We start from the raw sequence: 22,697 nt of genomic DNA on the forward strand, positions 1-22,697 counted from the left end.
ACAATTGAACTTTTTGCAAATACATGTATTCTTAACAAAAGTGGTTGTTAAGCAGATCATTGTTTTGTGAAAATCTTTGCTTTTTGTAAAACAGCGTTGGAGCTTTTTATCTTTATATTTTCTACTACATGTCTTAGGTCATCTTACACAACGTTTTGAGAATGCTTTTAGATCCATTCAATTTCAGACATCTCATCGGTATAGAAACAATCTTCATTTGGCATAAAGTGTTTTAGTTGTTTATCTCTTTGAAGACTTCTCATATTCTTTGTGTCGTATAGTCATGCAATATCCTTATATATGTTGATAAGAATTATTTATAAATAAAATAATGGAATCGTGTAGTAAAGAAGAAATTATTTTTATTGTACTTGCATGCTGAAAACAATTGTTTTGTGTTGATGATTTATGGGATATATTTTGAGATATTCTCACCTATTTTTAATTCACTACCAAAGTTTATTCATCATTACCAATAATAATATTTTACTCTAATGCGGTTATGAGTTGTTTTGAAACAAAACTACTGAAGCCACGAAGTTTTGCAAGTTGGTATAATATTACAGAATAATGATTAAAGATGACTGTTAGTGGTTGTTTTTGCTTGGGTTGCTAATCAGTTAATCACTATGACTATGTAGGAAGAAATGGTATAAATGTACATTTGTGCAACTGAAATATAATTAATGGATAGATTCTGCACTTTCTTTCTATTATTATATATGTATATCCGCAAAGTTATGATACCTGAGGTTATATACATGTGTATTAATTTTTCTGCAGTTAGATTTTCCCTTGTGAGCACAGTTAACCTGTCTTGTGTAAAGCTAAACGATTGGTTGTAAAATACAGTATTTGTATTTATTTACACTTAACAATTATAATATAGGCATTATGCTTTTTAGGCATCGATGACAAAATTTATGTATAGCGCTGATGATGCTTGTACAGGACAGTATATACTGTATCATCAGTCCTACATCATAAAGTGCAAAATTAAAGTTACAAGGCTAACCTAAAGTTTTTACAATAGTAAAAATGAAAATGTATACAGCTGCGTAGAAACTCATATTATGGTTATGCTGTATTTGCGGTATACTAATTTGGACAAAGTTTGTGTACCTAAGTTCATCATTTTGCTTGTGCTAAATAAATACAAAACAATTGCATTTATGTAACCTCGATGAATGCAACGATTTTTCCCCTCATGATGATAATTTTACAATTGTACGAAAAAGAACGTTCATTATTCTCACTTATAAGTTTCATTCCTTAGCGTAAGAACTAATTTATTAACGTTGATGAGCTTGGAAATGTTTTCTACGTTGCATTGTGTTCACAACCATGAGCTACTCCCATCTCTACGCCACTGTAATGCATTCAGGGCAGTTTAGAGGAGGGAGGACAGAGCAATTTAACCCCCCCGCCCCCGTGTTAAGGGTTCCGGAATAAAAAAACAAGGCAAACCAAAATGTAATGCGTGTCCATATTGTTAGGTTTTGTGATGTAGCCATCTATCTTTAGTATATATTGGCTTACACTAACAAATAGAGCTATTAAATGAAGATATGATCTTCGCACTTTGCTGGACAATTTAAGCAATTGTCTCATTGTCCAGCCAATTGCGAATTCATATCTTCATTTAATTTCAAACGCCGCACTGCATATAACATTCTTTCAAATAGAGATATCACAGGTAACTATTACGATCATGTTTAATATTTAACGTCAATGTCTATGGTCTACGATCTATCTTACAATGGTTAAATTACTTCTATTTATACAAGATGTTACGTATGGATATATTTGTTTCTTTACTAATTATGGTTGCTTTACAATCAACGGAAAGCTATTAAGAACTATAAAAAATATTGTGATTATTGTACATAAGCATCTCTTAAAATAATCATTTAGTTAGTTATACTTGACTTAATTATTTACTAATTACAGGAAGAATATGAGAGCATATCTTAACACATATGTCACGGAGAAGAGGCACCGTAATTAAATTGTTTCCCAGTCCCCTTATTTCTCTGAACGGCCCTGAATGTATTTTTTATTGTTGCTACAAGTTATAAATGTTTTCAAATTCTTTGTTTATCTTTTTCCTATGACAGATAAACAACTGTGCGACATGCCATCAATTATTTCGCCTGCTGTATCTTCTTTACCTAAAATCAACTCACGTCTTCCTATTATGTTGCAAAAGCAGCATAACGACATATGTGTTACGAAATTTTCCCAAGTTCTCGGAGTTGTCGTGCTTCGGCACTTACACAGGGTGTATAAAAAACTGAACATTTAGGAAAACTTACACAGGGTGTATAAAAAACTGAACAGTTAGGAAAACGTCTTTGAAGTGATCAGTTCGAATGATCTGCAAAAGCCTTTAGAAATAGCTTGCGCGCTAAAATTAGAAAGCTGAAAATCAATTGGAGAACGTAGAGTCAAAATATAACCGTACGTGTCAAGCTGTCAAAGTTTCGAGAAAATTGTACAGTTTCTAAATCGTGGATTATTTTTCTTTTTTCTTCTCGAAATTCTATTTTTTTAAAAGCTTTATTAATTCTTCGTGTTTCATTATTTTAAGCTCACGTTTATAAATAATTGATGATATTGTATTTAAAAACCAAAAATTCAAAGCTCAAGTTTTTAATGTTGTCAAAAATTCAAAGAGTTCCATTGTATCATTGCTTGTAGGTTTTAAGTATTGTAGCCGACCTGTTTTGTGTTCTAGAAGCAGATGAAATTTTCAAACATTACAAGTTGTGTAACTAAAGAATTTATCAACACTTCACTTCTCATTGTGTTTTCATGTGGGTATTTTTTTGTTGGAGTATGAAAGTTTTAAAAAATTTGCATGGCATGCTTAAATGATTAATTATTGTATTAGAATTCCAGTATTTTTTCTAATCGATTGATCTGAAATGTATTTATTTTGCTTCAAATCTTCATATGAGAACAATATTTCTCGTGCAATCCAAAACGTTTCACTAAAAATCTTCTATTTTAACTCCCCCTCCTCCCCCTTCCCCCTCTGTCTTTCGTTTGGGATCTTTTCAAATTGCTTGTATTATTATAAGAGTATCTACGACAATTTGCAAAAAAGGTATCAACATAATTTGATAGTTCTAATTAACGGGAACAAAGATTATCTTGGCTTGGGAAATATTGGTTCTACCACTGAAAGATTTGTGGACGACCTGAAGAAAGATAAAATGGTCTGTCTTTGTCATATAGCATTGGGAGGATTGAACAAGCTGATTGAAAATTATGAGAAATCTTTGGAGCATTATAGAAAAGGATTCTCTCTTATTGAATGTCAACACCAAGAAAATCAGCAGGAACAAAAAAAAAGAACCAAAGAAAGTTGATGGTATTAACGTTAGTAAAGATTTCATCGAACACAACATGAAGAACTTGTCAATTGTTACGTCAACTGGAATCATGAATGGAGTGTTAGTTGTTTACTGGGTATTAGCAGAATTGTCTGAAAAACTTAAAAGATGGGACGAGACAACCTGTATTTGCAAAAAAATATCTGGAGTTGGGCACTGAAGTTGAGGACATACCAGAACAAATGAACGCTAGGGTGTGTTTATATACGAATATACGGAAAGGATGGGCGTGATAACTTGAGGGAGTCAGTACAATTGAAATTACAAGAACTAGATAATAAAAAAAATAATGCGGGTACGAATGCACGCGAGGGTAAGAGACAACTTTTGCTTCGGATTAACAATAAATTTAGGATTTTAAATACTGCATTATAAGTAAAGGTTTCTCCGGATTTTTCAAAATTTATTCTATTGAGCTTTCGACTCGGTTCTGATGAGGGCTCGAAGAACGCTCAAGAAAAATACAATTAACATTATATGTACATAGTCGTTCGTTACCAAAATATATGATGTGGATTTGCCAGTGCCAAAGCTTTGTTACGCCAGTCTGGAGACATGATGTATTATATCTAATAATTTTAGTTATCAGCTATATCTTCCACTCTTGCCAGGATTTGTTTCCTTAAACGATTGGTTTATGATTTAACAATTACTATACGGTTTTACCGTTACGGCAGTTCAAACATCACTGGCGTATAACAATTAATATAAATTCAGGGTTAAGAGCTTAAGAATTCTACCAAGAATATACTTGGAATATATGATAACGAATTTAAATGATTTATTTATGAAATGGTTGTTATGACAAATTGTGCAGTCAGTTCCTATTTGAATCATTTGGACGTTGAAATATTTCTAATTAATTGATTTTCTTATTTTAGTAATCCTTAAAAGTAATATTTTCACTCCGATTTCAGAATTGTAGATTTGTATATATATATATATATAAGTTTGAAAATTTGTAATCCAGGCATTGAATATATAAAAGATAAAACGTTTCTCCGGATTTTTAAATGATTTTTATTGAGCTTTCGACTCGTTGCTTCAAGCTAAAAAGCACGTGTAAATAATATTTTTCATTCTGATGAAGGCTCGAAGCAACGAGTCGAAAGCTCAATAAAATCATTTAAAAATCCGGAGAAACGTTTTATCTTTTATATATATATATATATAAGTTTGAAAATTGGTAATCCAGGCATTTCATACATAAAAGATAAAAGTTTCTCCGGATTTTAAAAGACTTTTTATTGAGCTTTAGACTCGTTGCTGCAGTGACCGAGAAAAACGAGACGTATTATGTTTGACTCTCCTTCAAAGATTTTGCAAGTGGCACTAAATGATTACTCTTTGTGATGAAGAACATATATATGCATCATTTAAAACCTATGTATTCATTTAACTTATGTTCATTTATTTATTATTTTTACAGGCATTAATTTGTTTAGAATTTATTCATTGATTTAAGATTTGCGCAATTTTTTTGCGAAAGTTCCTACTGTAGCTAAGAACTTGTTTTAGAAATGTCCTTATCTTCAACATGATTTCCGTCGCTACATATCATGAAAAGCGTGTATTCAAAAATTATAATTATTAGTGATCGAGCTGTATTTTACAACTAAATACAGCTATAGAACTATATTTGCATCTGTGGCTAATATAAAGGTACAGAAGAAAAAAAATAGTCAAGTTTTACAGACTCCAGTTTCTGAGTAAATTAATACTGTACTTTCATTACTTCGTATTCATTTCAATGCTTGGTTTGATAGTTATATTTTGTATAATATAAATATGTCAAATACGACTATGTTTTTTTCAATGTTTTGTCACGAATGCTATCTATTACAAGGACTCAAATTATATGGTGATTTAACGACACGAGCAATCATCTTGTCAAGGTATGAGAATATCTTTACTCGAAAAAATGTTCACGAAACGTTGATATAAGCTCATATCAAAAGGAGTTTCCACGATTATTATAAATTCGCAGTACAGAGTTCACGATTCAAAATTCAAACTTGCTAGAAGGATTTACCTTGTAGTTCTCAAGGGTTGACATAATGTATGTTAAAATCACTTCTATGTTCAGACAAGAATTACATCAAATAATTGAGTAGAGTTAGCTTGATGATCGTTAGCGCGTGCTAATTGAAGTGGATTATGATTGTGCAAGAAAATGACTCGAGTCATTTGACACTAACCTGTCTCCTAAGAATTGGTGAAATTTGATGGGACCTTTGTTCGTTTCAGCCTCGAAATCCGGAAAGACATCACCTAAGTTAACCGTTATTGCAGTACAGCTTTTTTACTTTGCCCAAGTAGATCTGTAGATGAATAATAGCACGTTTATTGTGGTGTGGGGTGATGCGTGATGGGGTGAGTCGCAATTAAATATTTAATTATGAACATTATTGTAACTTGTTGTGTAACCTTGCAACATCAAGAGCAACAAAATTGAACGAAACCTTAGTAAAAATTTTGTAAATTTATCGAAACGTGGGTGATGACATTGGTCATTATAGATAATCATTGTTGTTGAGTGATAAATGTTTTTCTTTCGTTATTTCCTGATCGATTTCTTAGATTTCAACTTCTTCGTTTAAGAGGATTTATTTGAATTGGGTGACAACTTTGGTTTACGTAGAGTTTGACGAAGGATATGGTTTCGGTGGTTTCGATTTGAGCTTCTTAGCTTCCTTTTTGCCGAACCTACTACTTATGAAAGAAATAAAGGTGGGCGGGATGGAGGACACGGGTTATCTTATTAAAAAAGGACAGGAAAATCCTGACATACACTGAAGATAAGTAAGGTAATGTTGGTGAGTCTAAAGTGGACTGGGGACTAGCAACATGAATGTTAATTTTTTAAATGGAAACATCGTTGTTAGTAGAAATATAATAAATATTTGCGAAATGAACTTAAATGAAAATAGTTTTATAACCATTTTTTAATTTAAATAAACGAGAAATATCATTTTATGTTGCGAATTTTTTACAGGTTTTGTTATTTGTGGATTTTACAATGATTCTCAGGGTTAGTAAGTATTGCCGTATTGCTTATAAAGTTATGACTTACATATTTATTTCCTCTCCAGGACTTGCTCCTTTCCTGGTTTTGTATGAAGGAAAGCTTGAACAAAGGGAAGGTATAAGGAAGTTATCATGTGACATGATTAATGCACAGATAAAATGAAAAATATCATGAGAATTGTGTGATATTCGCTGGTATTGGTATTTTTAAAAGTTTTGACATCAGAAAGGTGTTACCAAGTGTCATTTGAACGCAATAGTTTCAGTCTCCTCAATCATTTATTTATCGCAACATTATTGTCCACTAAAAATGGTGACTGTATGTCATATGATGTTTTTCATGTATATTTTGGGATAATTTCTGGAAAAGAATTGAAGAAGTGTTTTAGGATGCTCCGTTTGTGATTATATCTTTGAAGCTCAAGGAAAGGTGAATGGTTTATATGTAAATTGTTGGTGATTGACTTCACTTGTGATGTATTGAAGACTATTTATTTAGTTGATCAGTTTTAAGCATGTATCATGTGCCAATATATATTTGTCAAACAATAACTGCACTTTACTTTCTTAAATCAAGTATTTGCTAATTTCAGGTCAGTTTTCCTGAAGACATTCCTGTCATTGCAACATGATTTGGTTATTTCAACTGTATATTTTGTCATATTTCGTCGTTGTTTATGTTGTTGAAAATGAAGGTTTGTGTCTAAATTTATCAATGATGAACTGATATTGCAACAATGTTTTTTTGTGGGCAACTGTCATTGATCAAAACAGACTTTTGTCAGTTTTTGAATATGAATGCACTGCTCATGTATGTACTGTCTTCACTCTACTAAAGGCATGATATTCTTTTGTGATAAACTAGGCAGAAAGGCCATTTTACACAGGTCATGAATCTCTGGGTGTGAAATTGTGAATTAAGGTGGAAAAGTGAATCACAATTTTCGTTACAAGTTTGTTGAACTATCACCCTGAAATGAGAAACATACCTTGTTTCTTGTTTCTGGTATGTTGTTTCATTTCATATCTTGCTGGACAATAGTCAGAATACAGGATTGATGTAACTAAAAACAAACATTTCAAAATTGACAAAGTAGAACGTTTATCATAGTTTTTAAATGTTCATGAAATCATGAAAATATTTTCAAACTATTAAACACTTCATGTTACGTTTGGTTAGTTATTATAGTTCACACTTGTCATCAGTATCTTTATGTTCTATGTAATTCCGACATACTCAGTTTGGTTATATCAATTGCACTATGCACTATCTTTGTCTGAATGTTTGAAACTTTGTCGACTCTGTTTGCTTTAACTTTAAAGCATTTTACTACACAGGTAGACACAAGAACAGGAAAATTTTTTCCAGTTCTAAAAATCATGAAAAAACCACTACTTCTTACAGTTTTCATCCAGTAGATCTAAATAAGAAGTTAAGATGAAAATATTAAAATTAAAATTATAGCGTGTTCATGAGATTTAAAAGTTTAGCTAAAATGTAAAGTTACTTAGGTTTTTGTTTTTACCGCGCGTTTAGTGCATCGCAAGTGGTCGAAGGTTATTTTAGAAATTGCGACATGTCATTCATATCCTCATGAATAGAGTATAAGAATTAAGTACTGGGTGATTCTGCCGTCGCTTGTGCGACATTTACACTGTGATTCAATAGTTATTACCTACTTAAAGCTTAGACAAAAATGAATGCATTACAAATTAATACATTGTGGTAAAATGTTTGGCTTTTAATATTCATGTACATTTTATATGTTGGTGATATTAGCCAAATCATATATGAATGTAAATTTAAGAACTTCAAAATAGAATTTTTTTTTGCACACAATTTTCAAGGAAAAAGCTTTAACATGGTGAACATGAATATCAAAAAACTGACATAGGAAATATCTCGGGTAGGATGTATTCGCTGTTAAATTCTGTGAAATTAAAGGTATTTTGATGAGCCTTGAGACAGACACTGATAATGAAGATATCAGTCACTATAGAAGATTTTATTTTTGTCCGTCAATGTAGCAATCTTTACTTGATAAAACCCCTGTTGGGAATTGTAAAGGTTGAAAAATTTCATTTTAGGCCATGTAGGGTGTTGAAACTTCGTTTTGTTTAAATAAAATTTGATGGATATTTGCGATTATGAAAGATCAAATCTGCAACACAAACTTAAAGATGCTCAAAGTTACTTTACAACTGTAGTACTTAACCTAAATGTTTTACATTATTTCTCAGCTTAAACTTTATCGTTTCGTGTAGGTGACGTAGCTAATTCTATTTTCCCGATGACGTGTATTTAACGAGGACCATGTTGTGAAATGTAAGTCTAACCTGGAGTTTCATGAAAACAAAAAAACAGGAAAGCAATGATGGCAACATTGATGATAATTATGTAGGATGTGTGAATTTAAAGACCAATGTTCCATGACTTAAAGAAAGAGTTTTGCCAATAAACACACTGGTGAGAAGGTGTACTATGTTGGTCAACATGGTTATGATGTGTTTAATGTTCAAAACCAACAACTGTTCTTACTGTGAAAACTTTTGATCTACTAAGAAAGTGAAACTATTACAGGTCAGTACTTGTACATCAAACTTTAAACATTAAACAAGACTTTGTTGAATGCTTGTTTTTATGTGAAAATCTTCCACCGTTCGGCGTACATGTTTTTTTCCTTAACGAATGAAATATGCAATGATTTCATCGTCTATTAACGATAACTATTATCGTAAATAATCTAGTTTCATAGTTTCGTACTGCGTATGTATGAAATGATTTTTCATTTTTCTTGCCGGTGTCCGAAGCCTAATCTGTGAGTCTGCTAATCTAAACCTTTAATTTAATTATCGAAAACTTTTACTAAAAATTTATCAAAAAATGCTTTGTTTTGAATCGGCAAATTTCGTGTTTCTATCCACTTTTCTAGAACATGGATGAATGTACAATATTGCAAACAATATGGATACTTTCACATTTTTATGACTGGGAAAAGGATATCTTTTCTAAGTCAATATTTACTTGTTGAACTGAGTCTCGAGAATGACTACACGGAATAATAAAAGGAGAATTTAAGATCTGTTTCCGCTTGCCATTGCTATTGGTTTATCTGTTTTTCAAACTTTAATGGTCGTTTATTACAGAGAATTATTTCAAGATATTTTTTCGAGAGGTAAGTTGTTAACACAGTTTTGTTTAAGATTCTGTAGAAAATAATGAAAACTGCAGTCTATATTACACCGGCTGAAAATGGTGGTCACAACCCAGATGTTTGGCAATTGCTACCAACTCTATAATCACCGTTATCGTAACTGCGTAAAAGTACTATTGATAAAGCGCATTTAATAAAAACGACAAGTTTTTTTTTTAAATAAACATGTTTTAACATCTCATGATGCCATCTTCAGTATATACTCTTTTAAAAAAACTTGTCGTATTAATTACCGTTATCACTTCGCTTGATTTCCTTTTTCTACAAACGTTTTCAATGTTTCAATTCAAGCTTCGTCTTCTTAAGCTCGATACTAAGGATGGAAAAGAGTCTGCTTAAGAAGGCATATACAGTAAAACTTTTACTAAAATTATGAGAGAAAACACTGTGGACGAAATTGGAAGTGGTACAAACAAGGGTGAAGTTGAATATAACGTAAAAACAGACAAAGTTCTTATTTTAGGCGTAGAAGATCATGGGTCTGTTGAAGAAAGTAATGTTGGCAATAGAAACAGGTTACAAATGTCTCGTGAAAACCTTCAAAATGCTAGTGTATCAGCGAATCAAACTCGTGATTCTAAATAGAGTCGTGTGGACGACGTGATTCGTGTTTCCCACGAGAATCGTGGATATAATGTGGGACGAGTTGTTAATGAGTATCGTGTTGTCGAAGAATGTAAGTTTTCTTCAGAGTTTCATGAAAACAGAAAAAAAGGAAAGTGGTAATTTCAATGTGGATGATAAATATGGAGAATATGTGAAGCTAAAGTCTATTGCTCCACTACGTACAGAGAGGTTACAGCCAATCAACTTCTCTTCCAAGGAGACAGCCGCAATGACGTCACGTAGTATGGCGTCACATGACAACCGTTCAAGAAACATGATGCCCAGTGATTCAGTGAGAAATTATACCAACATGGGCTACAGTTGATATGGCGATGATGTGTCTAGTGTTCATCATCAACAGCCTGTTGTTGTTGTGAGAACATTTGATCATCCAGGAAAGTCGTACTCTTACAGGCCAGTTGTACTACTGCAGGTCAGCAATACTATAACAGGTCAGTTGTACTACCACAGGTCACTTATACTATTACAGCTCGATTGCAGTACAAATCACTGACTTGAATTCAACTGCACACGTAATCCTACTCTGTTATTTATTCACCTCCAATGGCTTACTATGCTTAATTTTATCAAAGACACACGTTGTCTTTCAGGGATGTATTGCTATCGCTTATTGGGGGGGGGGGCTTTTGTTCATATATGCATGTTATAAATCCGTAGATAACAATACATTTCAAAACATATTAATTCAGCATATCATGAATATATGAGTAAGAGCCCCTCCAATTAGCGATAGCAATACATTGATGTTTTCTTTTCCTTTGATTTTTAAACTTTCTGAAAATACCATTGCTCTTTGTAGACAAAGGAGATCGTTGCCAAGAAACCACTCAAGACTCAACTACAAAAATTCTTTTAAATCTTCGAAGACTCGCAGACGAAAACCTTTACCATCTGCCTGGACAATAAACCTTCGAAATTCGCCGCCAAGACATGAAAATTCGCCGCCAAGACATGATTTCAGGTTTATCAGACAATTGCTTAAATTGTCCAGCAAAGTGCGAAGTTCATATCTTCATTTAATTTCAGACACCGCACTGCGTATAACATTCTTTCAAAAGATACATTGTTGAAAACAGTCCAAAACTATCCCATGCTAAAAATGCTAAAACCTCGACTTATTACAAAACTTCTGCTCGATCGCAACTCAGCTCACATTCAGATGCGTCAGAAGTAGATTATAAATCATCGCCTGTCCTTCACGACCAAATTAAGGATCAAAATTTTCAAGCAATTTATTCCGACAAAAAGTGGGAAGGGAAATCACATGAGCCAGAAATCATGTCCATTGTCAGTGGCAGTGAGTTTTCTGAATTCTTACCCACTCCTCCACGGCCAAGCGACAGCCAATCAGATATCTCTACGAATGGATATTCCCGTGGTAGTTATAAATCATTTAAAAACAAACTTGAAAGAAACGTTAAAGAAAACAGGGAGGTTGTTGTTGAAGACAGAAGTCAATCAGATCAAGAAAAACATAATGAATCATTTGAAGAAACTTTAGAGGTATTTATATGTAAAATAAAGTAAATGTATTTGATTTTTTTTTGCTTATCCTTGCACTGCTATGGGTCTACTCTATTTACTTAACTTAAGTTTCAAAAATCTTTCACATCATTGCTTTAGATTGTCTTCTTTCGTACAACATTTTCTATTTTCTATAAACAGCGTTTACGAAAGGGTGAGACGCGTGAGAGGAATGGAAACAAAAGTAGAAAAAACGTCGGTTCATTTAATAGAGATGAGCAGCTCATCGTGGACTCATAATGACAGCGGTTTTAGAAAGAAACATCATGTGCCAATAAATGGTGTTCAAGTCCTACCACCAGAACCAGTTTTTATTCAGTTTGAAAGTAGCGATGGGGAGAAAGAAAATTGAAGTTGAATGTTTTATTAACAAGCTTTTTTAGACTTATAAATGGTTCATTTTATATGGTGAATTTACTATCTATGTAATAACTTTCTATTTATTTTTCATACATTTGAAGGACATTTAAATCCACAAATTATTCATTCTCCCCCCTCCCCCCATGGAGAACATAAAGCATTTTTTCAAAAAAATGTACTTCCTACTGTTCTTTTGAAGTTTCTACATTGTTAAAATAATCTTTTTATGACGACATTACAAACAAGGCGTTATTATTGATGTTTCTAACCTGACGGAAACGTTATAGAAATACACTTGTTGAAATACCTATTGGAGACTGTGATCGGAGATCAGTTGTTTATCTGTAAGTTTACCAGACTTTGTTATATTGTATTCTTTACATGATTAAAGGCTGATATTCTTTAAAAATACTTGAGTTTATGATTTCTTTTGGGTGTAGGGTAACAACGTTAAGAAAATTATATTGCGTCAGACGTTAATTTTCATTGCCGAAAGTTTGTGTATGTAATTTATTTATATCTCCCTGTACAAATACTCCGATTTAGTATAGAAGTAAAGATATTCCACCCATCACGCAAAAAACATAAAGTTTGTAGGCAGTAACTATACGAACTAAAGCAATTTTATAGCATTACAGTGTTTTTTTCTGCTGCGTTTTTAATCACAATTAAACTTTCATACATACAGAATCTCGACAGTGTTATATACGATGCTTTAGCTTTGTTAGCGTGTATACTTTCTTTTCTTCATGACAATTTTATGAACTACGTTGGCGGAAGTGGACACGCAAGCAAATTGTATTATGAGAAATATAAGTCTTGAGAAAACTGCTCTTGGTGTTGTCTAAATTAATGTCTTCATTTATGATATGTATATAAACCATTTTGCACTGATACTTTAAATATTGTCATTCGTGAACATTTTCATAAAATGATTTAACAAGAAACGATTGCTTGTCTTCGATTAGCTCATCGTACAACTGAAAATGTCGGAATTGTCTTGTCCTATGTCAGATACTTGTGTATATCAAACATTATTCTGTATATCAAACATTATCTGGATTATGCAGCGTTTGAATCAAATTAGTCCCTTCAAGTTTGCATCCATTACCTATATGCGGGGGGTGGGTGCTGGTGGGAGCGCATAGTTTCAGTCTACTCTATGTTTTAAAGAGTAGCTATATTCCTATAGTCTTTGTGAACGTTAAGTAAATTACAACTATTGAAAATATTGAGGATTATCGATGATCATATATACGTTAATGTTTCAAAAACGAAAGAAATAAAAGTTACCGGTTCATTAAATGCACCATGCTAAGCAAAACAAGAATGATGTGAATTTTAAAATGCTTGCTCTCTCGCAGTCGGATATGAATGCAATATGAATACTATATGAATAATTTATGTTTTTCTTAATTATCTTTTCTTTTATAACAAAGAAATGTACTGCAACGCCGCTTTCAACAGATTTTACACTGTCTTAAAGCTTTTGTTTGAGCTAAATTGATTTAATCTTTATCTCTAACATCTGCATTCTTCAAAAATTATCATTTTCCTATCCAAGTAAAAACAAGTTTCTTTTACTGCTGGGATAATGACGATAATGAAAATCATATTTATCGTTCAAATGATCATGATGTTTTTAAATTGTCGTTAAGTTTCGATTGTTTTCATAAAGTTGGCAAGTCTTTGAACAAGCATGGTTTGTTGAAAATGTTGTTAAGTGTTTGTTGTTTTTATACACTTACAGGAAAATTTTTTTGTCTAAAGTTGGCAATTCACTAGCTGTGCTGTTGTGATTGTAAACATGAATTGCTAAAATGATTGGTGCTAACATAAGTTGGTGGTGCCATTATGGTTGATGTACTCCTAGATATTTTAAAATCGATAACATCTGAATTCTCAAAATCATTTTTTCATTTCAAATCAAATCAAATGAAATCATTAATTTATTTCAACTAAATAATTTTTTTGAAATAGCTGTTTCGCCCAATGTCAGGGCTCATCAGCATGCCCAGGAATTACAAATGCCATTTACATCATAGATCAGCATGGACAGCCTTGTAAAAAGCTAAATGAGCAAACTGGTTTTCAGGCGCCAGAAACTAGCCTTTCACACCTTTGCATGAAAACAGAGGAGTTCGGTTAGACAAGGGAGACTTTTTGAAACATTTCATGGGGATACAATTGCTCAATTTTGCATCTCATTCCAGTCGTTTCTAACCCTTTAGGAATATATAATTTGATCGAGCCGGCCTGAGTGAGCACGACTAAAAACTGGCGAAAGACGTTGCTTGTGCTTTTAAGGGCATTGATTAGGCAGGCATCGGGCTAAAACACAAGTATAATGTGTGCAAAATGACGTATGTGATGAATAACCGACTGTTTTTTGTGTTTCCTCTATTGTACTTGCTTATGTCGCACACCAAAGACATTTTCGAAAGCATTCGCGTTTAAAATTTAAACCACGCCCTTTCAAAACTCCTCCAATCTCCGCCATTAAGGATCGCCAGGTCACCATATCTTGCTGTGATCTTTTCAAATTGAGAAAATTTATGTAGGTATGAGAACTTGCAAAACAAGTCATTCTTGTTGTTTTGATGCTTGTAGTCAGACGGTAGTAAAAACGGTGAAGAAGTCGACAGTGTTGAATTACTTGAAGACCGGAGAATTTTTTGTAAGTTTTGCAGACTTAGTTGTATTGTACTCTCATCGATAGTCAATATTAAAAACCGGAACGACTTAAAACATAAAGTTGAATTTAGCGGATTTTTTTATTCATTAGAAAATTCATTGTGTCAGAAGTTAAATTTGATCACATAAAGCCTGTCTTTCTTCCTTATTTATATGTTTATTTTTCGAGTACAAATCTTCAGATTATATTTTTAACAGGATAATTCTTTGCAACTCATCGGAATGAAAGTAAAAATTATTTAGGCAATAACAATTCAAATTAAAACCATTTCATAATGATTGGTGTATTTTTGTACAGTTTTTATTCTCTAGTCAAGATTCCGATTTTCAATTTCCAAAAAACAAGGCAATAACATAGGTTTTTACTTTGTTAACGTGTATTCATGACAAAAGTGGTATGATATACGTGGCAGGAAGAGCACACGCATGCAAATTTTCTTATGAAAAAGAATATGCTTGGGAATTATTTCAATACTTAGAGTTATAGGCTGATAAGTTTATTTCATAAAGGTGAAGCACCTTATTGATGAGAATTAGAAGAATCAAACTTTTGAGATAGTTTATCATTAACCAATTATCTGTGCTGCATTACTGCAATCTCGAATAGATTAAATGCAAGTTTTATCAAATGTATATCTTTTGAAGCTTCGAAAGATTCAATCTTGCGCATTTTCCGTATACTATTTAACTAAGGCCAACGGATTGTAAAAATTTGATCCTTGGTGCGTCTTGTGATTTTCTCTTGACACAGATTCATTGCGCTGTAGACCTGAACTTTGTGGTTTATAATAAGTTTGTCATGTAAGTTGCAATTTACAATGCATTGTGACGTGTGGGTACCTCCCTATTCGTAAACTACATACGAATTAAGATTGGACTGCACCGAGGGCTTTGTACTAGGAGTCATTTTAAAATGTTTTGATCCTGGTCAACCTCATATACTTCTATATTAAAAAAATTGGCGCCTTTATTTTGTTGTTTGATTTTCTTTCCTAGAAAAATCATTATTTACTACAACTTCATCAATAAATCGCTGAGGATTTTTTCAAAGCACGTTTCGGTATTGACGCATCTTTGTTTATGCATGCGCAATTTTGCTCAAATATGTATTAGACACGAGTTGGAGCAAATTTCCCAATTTATATATATTAATCTACGACTATGTGCAACTATATGCAAGACAGGTATTCGACATAGTTTAATGGTTCTGATCTGACGAGAACAAAAATGGTAAAGAAATCAAATTTGTGATACCGTTAACTCAAAGATCGTCACATTGATTGTAAATTTTCCAGACTTTGTTGTATTGTTTTCTTCTTTGCGTGTTTCAACACCTGTGTATAAAAATATTAGGAAAAAAGATGCTCAAAAGAAATCAGACGAAAGTTTTTAATGCAAAATACTATATTCAATTTCAAGTTGTCGCATTTTGCGTTGTCTTCATATGCTAAATATGTATTGTCTTGATGCGTGACTTTCGTGACTGTGGGAGTGGGGGTTTGCAACGTGCAATTACCGACAAACACGTGGTTAGTATATATATATCTTAATGAATACTTTGCATGACGCTACAAAAGTAAGTCGCTCCAGGCTTTTCCTGCGACTGACAAGCTCCATAAAAAGGAGTATTTTGCCTATATTAAACAGCCTTAAAATTGAGGCGATTTGAGAAAATTAAAAACTTTTTTTGCAAATACAGTGGAAATCACTCCTAACTTCAATGTTGCTGAAGTGGGCACTTTAATGAATTAATTAACTTACGAAACTTATCGGGAGGGGGGAATGTTAAAACATTCATTATCGAGAATTGATTTGCCTTCAATTTGCAAAATTGCCCTATCTTTAACCTATTGGTATATAACACCCTACACACACTCTTCATACATGTTAGTCAGATCTCTCATTTGCTTGCTCTAAACTTCCATAAATGAATTTCTTCTATTGTAATTTTGAAACTAAAGAGTGAACTAAATAAAGCTCATAATTTTGCTTTATATAGTTAAACAGTTAACTTTGATGTTTGGCGCAAAAAAATAAGTACAATAAAGAAAAGTTTGCTGTTCACATAAAGAACATTGGAGAACTTAGATAAATTTTTGCGTGACTACTAGAAGAGATCTAGCTTTCACGGTTCCAGCAGTTATGGGGATCTTGGAAGAAGGGAATTGTTCTATGAATAATGGCGATTATAAAACGGCTATTGAACATTACAATAATTGTGTAGAAGTTGCAGACGAAAATAGCCTGAAAACGATAGCATATTTTGGTCTTGGTAATGCTTACACACTCTCTGATAATTGGGAGGAAGGATTGAACAGTTTTAATCATTGCTTAAAGTTTTCGTCTAAAGTTGAAAGTGAATATTTTGAACATCAAGTATACCTTGGCCTGGGGAGTGTTCATTCTACCATTAAAAGATTGGAGGACGCAATGAAGAAAGATGAAATGGAATGTCTCTGCCATATTGCACTGGGAGGATTGAACAAGTCGCTTGGAAATTATGAGCAATCTTTGGAGCATTATAGAAAAGGATTCTCTTTTATTGATTGTGAACACCAAGAAGAAGAAATGCAACCTCGACAACGGAAAGAAAATCAACAAGAACAAAGTAAACGGCGTGAACGACCGCGACGACCAAGAAAAGTTGGTGGTATTAACGTTGGTAAAGATTTCGTCAACCTTAACATGAAGAACTTGTCAATTGTTACTTCAGCTGGAATTGTCAGTGGATTGTTGGCTGTTCTATGGGAATTAGCAGAATTGTTTGATAAACTTGAGCAATATAGGGAAGCAGTAGAAATTTATGAAACATATCTGGAGATGGTCACAAAAGATGAAGATATAGAAAAACAAACGAACGTCATGGAGCGTCTGGTGCAAATATACGATGAAGAAGAGCGTTATTACTTAAGGAATTCAATGACAACAAGATTACAAGAATTTCATGAAAGAAAAAGAACCAAGGTACAAAATGCACATGACTTCAGCAATTAAGAGACAAATTTGCTAATTAACAAATACTATAAATTTAAGGATAAAATTGAAAATATCTACTTTGAAATTCACGTAAAACTTGTTTGCCGTGTTCAATGTTTAGCATGAATTCAATGTGGAATACACACTCTTTTTATACGTTTATGCAAAATAGCTAATAACTTTTCGTTTAGTTACAAAAACTAGTCTTAGTTTTTGTTTTTCCATTTTGCAAAACAATACCCTCATGATATGAGTAAAAGACCTGGGTGAAATTTTCCGTGTAAGAGCTTTTTAGAGCCATTCTTATCAGACCTCATTGCTTAAATAAATGGTCGTAATATGTTTATTTGTGGTTTTGTAAGTTTTTTTTACAAATTGCATATGCTATCTGAATCGTTGGTGCAGTAGGGAAACTCGAGCACTGCTATTTATTTATTATTTGTCTATTTAGCTACAACTTATTACTCTCTCTATAAATGAAATACTTTTACTTCTATTTCAGAATTGCAGCTGCATGAATGGAAATACAATGATAAATCGACAAAACATAAAGAATTGCTCTTAAAATTAATTGAGTATGGGAAAGACCCTAATGTTGAGGTTAAACATGTGGACGATGTACGTGTAATTTTCAAAGAAGAGTTTTGCATCGGTAGAGGAAGTGATGGAACCCGTGTTTATCTTGGACTGGGAAAGGATGGTTACGGTAAAGCAGTGAAACGAATTCTTCGTGATAATACTTATTTGGCACAGCACGAAGAAAAAATTTTTAATGAAATCAATGCTAAGAAGTCGGATTATGTGCTAAATTATTATTGCTTGAGACAACATAGAGGAACAGACTATGTTTATTTGATTCTCGATCTATGTGAAGAATCGTTGAAGGAATATGTGGAATCAAATTCAAACAGTTTGGATTACCTTCAAAACATACTTCCCGACATTCTTAAACAAATTTTAAAAGGATTAGCTGATCTTCATAGCGGTCCACGTCCCATTCTTCATCGAGATTTGAAACCTTCCAATGTTCTCCGAGACACACAAGGCAAATTTTTGATAGCCGATTTTGGTATTAGTCGAATTATGAAGAATGACTCTCAGACACATGTAAGCGCTGCTAATAGGGGAACTCAGCATTGGATTGCCCCTGAATCTTATATTGTTGATGAAAAATTATTTGATAAAGCACGTTACAAACCAGAGTCTGATGTAATGGTAGGTATTGGGTTGTTACTATTTGCAAATTGTACGTAAATTTAGTTTTTACATTTTACGTACTCTGTTATGTTTAATTTATTTTAGAATGCAGGAATGGTGGCTTACTTTGTTGCAACAAAAGGAAAACATCCTTTTGGTACTAAAGTGTGCATACTTCAAAATTTGTTGGATGGAAAACCTGTTGGCTTGAAGGAAATCAGTAATGTCGAACTAAATGATCTTCTATCATGGATGCTACAACATAAACCCGAACTCAGGCCATCTGCAAAGGAGGCGTTAAAACACCCTTATCTACTATCTGATGAAGAAAAGTTTGACTTGCTGTGTGAAGTTGGGAATCAACCGGAGATAAAGATACAGCAATTAAATCATCTTCTCAGCTTAGATGTCCATGAGCAGTTAAATGATTTAAAAAATTGGAAGGGTCGTATTGATCCTGAAGTCTTCAGTGATTTCAACATGGGACACTACGATGCTACATGGTTAGGTTGCTTGAAATTTATACAAAACGTTGATCAGCATTGGCTTGATGAGCATCGTACAAAACTGTTACCATATATCAAGGAAGGCAATTATAAAGAGTATTTTGTACGGGTTTTACCAGAGCTTCCTCTTCTGGTGCACAGAATCATGAGGTTAAACGAATGGATCTTAAGACCTGATATGGAAAAACGTGTTCCTAGTAAGTTACAGCCATAGAAATAATTCTTCAGTTTTAACGATATTGCTAAATTATATGAATTTTCCCACTGTAACGTCGGAACATAATAGGGTTTTCTACTTGTTTGCAAAAGCAATTTTTTCTCGTGAATCGTAAAAAGTCTCTCTTTCCTTATAAATTCTTTGCATTGTTTGTCCGGAGCACTTGTGGCGCTTCTGTTTCTCCGGTTCAAAAAATGCAATTTATTTTAAGAGTATTTTTAGTCATATAACTTTTTAACATTCAGATACTAAATTTCATATTTTATGTTAATGTGAAAACAATGTGTGTTTTATCTATTGCAGAATTGCTCAATCTAGTATAGCAGATCTAGCGTCTGTCAAAATGAATTATAGATGCCCAATTTTAAATTCAAAATATGTTCAAACCAAAACTATTTGATTTGAATTTCAAAATATTAAACTTTATCAATGGACTTGCCTCTATGTATTTGGAAATGGAAATATATCCAAGCATGAGCTGCAGCAATTTATTTTGACGTACTCTAGATCCGCCACTGGCTTTATTGAGTTAAAGGTTGGTATGGTCATGCAATGAACTAATCGTGGAACGTCGATTTTTGCGCGTGAATTGTATGATGACCAACTCATTTTTACCGGAGTAAATGTTATTTCCATATCAAAGTAAAAACATCCGTTTTAACTTGATATGGAACAACAATGTTATATGTTATGTGATATTGACAAAACAAGTAAAACTGTGAATTGCAGAATTTATTACTTCTCCTTTAAGTTCAAGAATTGTTGCGTCAACCATGGAAATGTTTTGATAAATCAATAATACATCAGGAATTGTTTAAAAAGATGGAGGAATATGGACGCAAGCATCCAGAAAAAGTTACACTGCTCAGTGAATTGCGTGTAATTTTCATGAAGGAGTTTTTGCTTGGCAAGGGAAGTGATGGAACCCGTGTTTACCTTGCCCTGGGAAATGATGGTTATGGAAAAGCAGTAAAGCGAATACGCAAAGATTGCGGCTTAGACTATACAAATCGAGAAAAAGAAATTTTTAATGAGTTGAATGCAAAGCGTTCAAATTATGTTGTGAATTTTTGGGATTTAAAAGATAACCTTGACGAAGAGTATTTGTACATGATATTAGATTTGTGTGAAGAATCGTTAGAGAGTTATGTGAAATCTTCTTCTTTGCAAAATCTACAAAAAGTCGTTCCTACAATTCTTATGCAGATTTTAAAAGGTTTAGCTGATCTTCACAGTGGTCTATGTCCTATTCTTCATCGGGATTTAAGACCATCGAACGTTCTTCGAGATGTGGATGGAAATTTTTTAATCGCTGACTTTGGTATAAGTCATATGTTTTCTGATGAAACTTCGACACATCTGAGCATACAGAGAGGAGCTAAAAATTGGATAGCTCCAGAGTCATATGACAAAACAGATGGATCAATTAATAAAGTTCGTTACAAAAAAGAGTCTGACATTATGGTAAGTTCTTGAAGTAGAACTAGAGGTCCAACTACAGCTCAATGTTTTATTTGCATTTATTTAAATAATGGTATTTGGTAGTGATAATGATTTTACCTCAATTTTTTTCTTTACATCGATTGTATCGTCATATTGTGTAAACCTATAAATTTAAATAGAAATAAATTAATTTTTGATAAACGTGTTACAGTTACAATTGTATGTTCCTTATTTAGATTGCTTTTAATACATATATATGGCTACAATTCTACTTGGAGAACATCTTTTAGATTTTTTAAGCTGCACATTTATTGCTGAGTTCTGCAAATCGCAAATAATTTTAGTCTTTAAGGTTTTAGTATCCACCACTGACAGCTTATGACAATTTTTATTGAAAATAGAATGCAGGAATGGTGGCTTATTATGTTGCAACAAAGGGAAAACATCCTTTTGGACATGAACGGCATATACTGGACAACATTTTGATTGGAAACCCAGTTGGATTGGACGAAATCAAGGATGCCATGCTCAAAGACCTTTTATCGTGGATGCTACAACTAAAACCTGAAGACAGACCATCTGCCAATGAGGCGTTAAAACATCCTTATCTACAATCAGACGAAGAGAAATTTAACATGCTGTGTGATATGGGGAACCAACTGGAGTTGAAACATTTACAAGGTCAAAATTCTCCCATTTCGGATGTTCATACGCAGTTGTATGGTTCCACAGAATGGATGAAGCGTATTGATGATGAAGTCGTCAAAGATTTGATCAACTTTGAAGTAAACGACAGTATAAGAACTCTAAAGTACGAGTCTACATGGGCAGGATGCCTAAGATTTATACGAAACGTTGACCAACATTGGCAAAATAAGCCTCGTCCGCATCTATCACAATATGTGAAGCAAGGCAATTATAAAGAGCATTTCCTGCAAGTTTTCCCGGAGCTTCCTCTTCTGGTGCACAAAGTCATATGGTCGACTCACTGGAAATCCACTCCAGATCTGGAAGAACACTTTGCTAGTAAGTTAACCATTAAAATATTTCTTTTTCGTCAATGATGTAGCTAATGAATCTCTAAAATCTCTAAGTGTAAAAAATGCAACCTAGTCAGTCAGTTATTCCGGTTATACAGTCGAAGTGTAAATTTTTTGCGTTTGATTTGTCACGATATGTTTGTTCATTAGTGCATCAAAGATTGTCATGAACAAGCTAACCATTTTAAAAATTTTATCTCCAACATTCCCTTTGACGTTATGAAATGGTTAAAACGCAAATATATTTTTAACATATACTAATATTGATATAGATATAAACAAGGAGTGAGTCTTTGCAGGGACGGCGAAGCAACATTATGAAGTGCGAGGCTAAGTCTTCACTTCTACTACGGCGTCTTAAAAAACACCTCTAAAAAATGACTGCAGCTCAGTCTAAATATATTTTTTGCAAAAAGTGAGGGGGGAGGGCTTCAGCTCTCCCAATCCCCCAGGCTGTTAACGTTAGTGCAAAG

At 33.1% G+C, this 22,697-nt stretch overlaps 1 protein-coding gene across 1 annotated transcript in view; it reads left to right on the plus strand.

The window, feature by feature from the left end:
• Window positions 1-22,697, plus strand: part of LOC124437894 (serine/threonine-protein kinase PLK4-like) — a 31,098-nt gene that overhangs the window by 3,824 nt on the left and 4,577 nt on the right. The window contains exons 2-8 of the mRNA XM_046987868.1: window positions 12,398-12,495; window positions 14,762-14,828; window positions 16,845-17,809; window positions 18,324-19,036; window positions 19,124-19,721; window positions 20,493-21,205; window positions 21,586-22,210. Coding sequence (XP_046843824.1) covers window positions 18,905-19,036; window positions 19,124-19,721; window positions 20,493-21,205; window positions 21,586-22,210 — 2,068 coding nt within the window. The 5' untranslated portion in view covers window positions 12,398-12,495; window positions 14,762-14,828; window positions 16,845-17,809; window positions 18,324-18,904. The remainder of the gene's footprint in view (window positions 1-12,397; window positions 12,496-14,761; window positions 14,829-16,844; window positions 17,810-18,323; window positions 19,037-19,123; window positions 19,722-20,492; window positions 21,206-21,585; window positions 22,211-22,697) is intronic.

Source organism: Xenia sp. Carnegie-2017, unplaced genomic scaffold (assembly GCF_021976095.1).
Source record: "Xenia sp. Carnegie-2017 unplaced genomic scaffold, XeniaSp_v1 HiC_scaffold_18, whole genome shotgun sequence".
Classification (NCBI taxonomy): Eukaryota; Metazoa; Cnidaria; class Anthozoa; order Malacalcyonacea; family Xeniidae; genus Xenia; species Xenia sp. Carnegie-2017.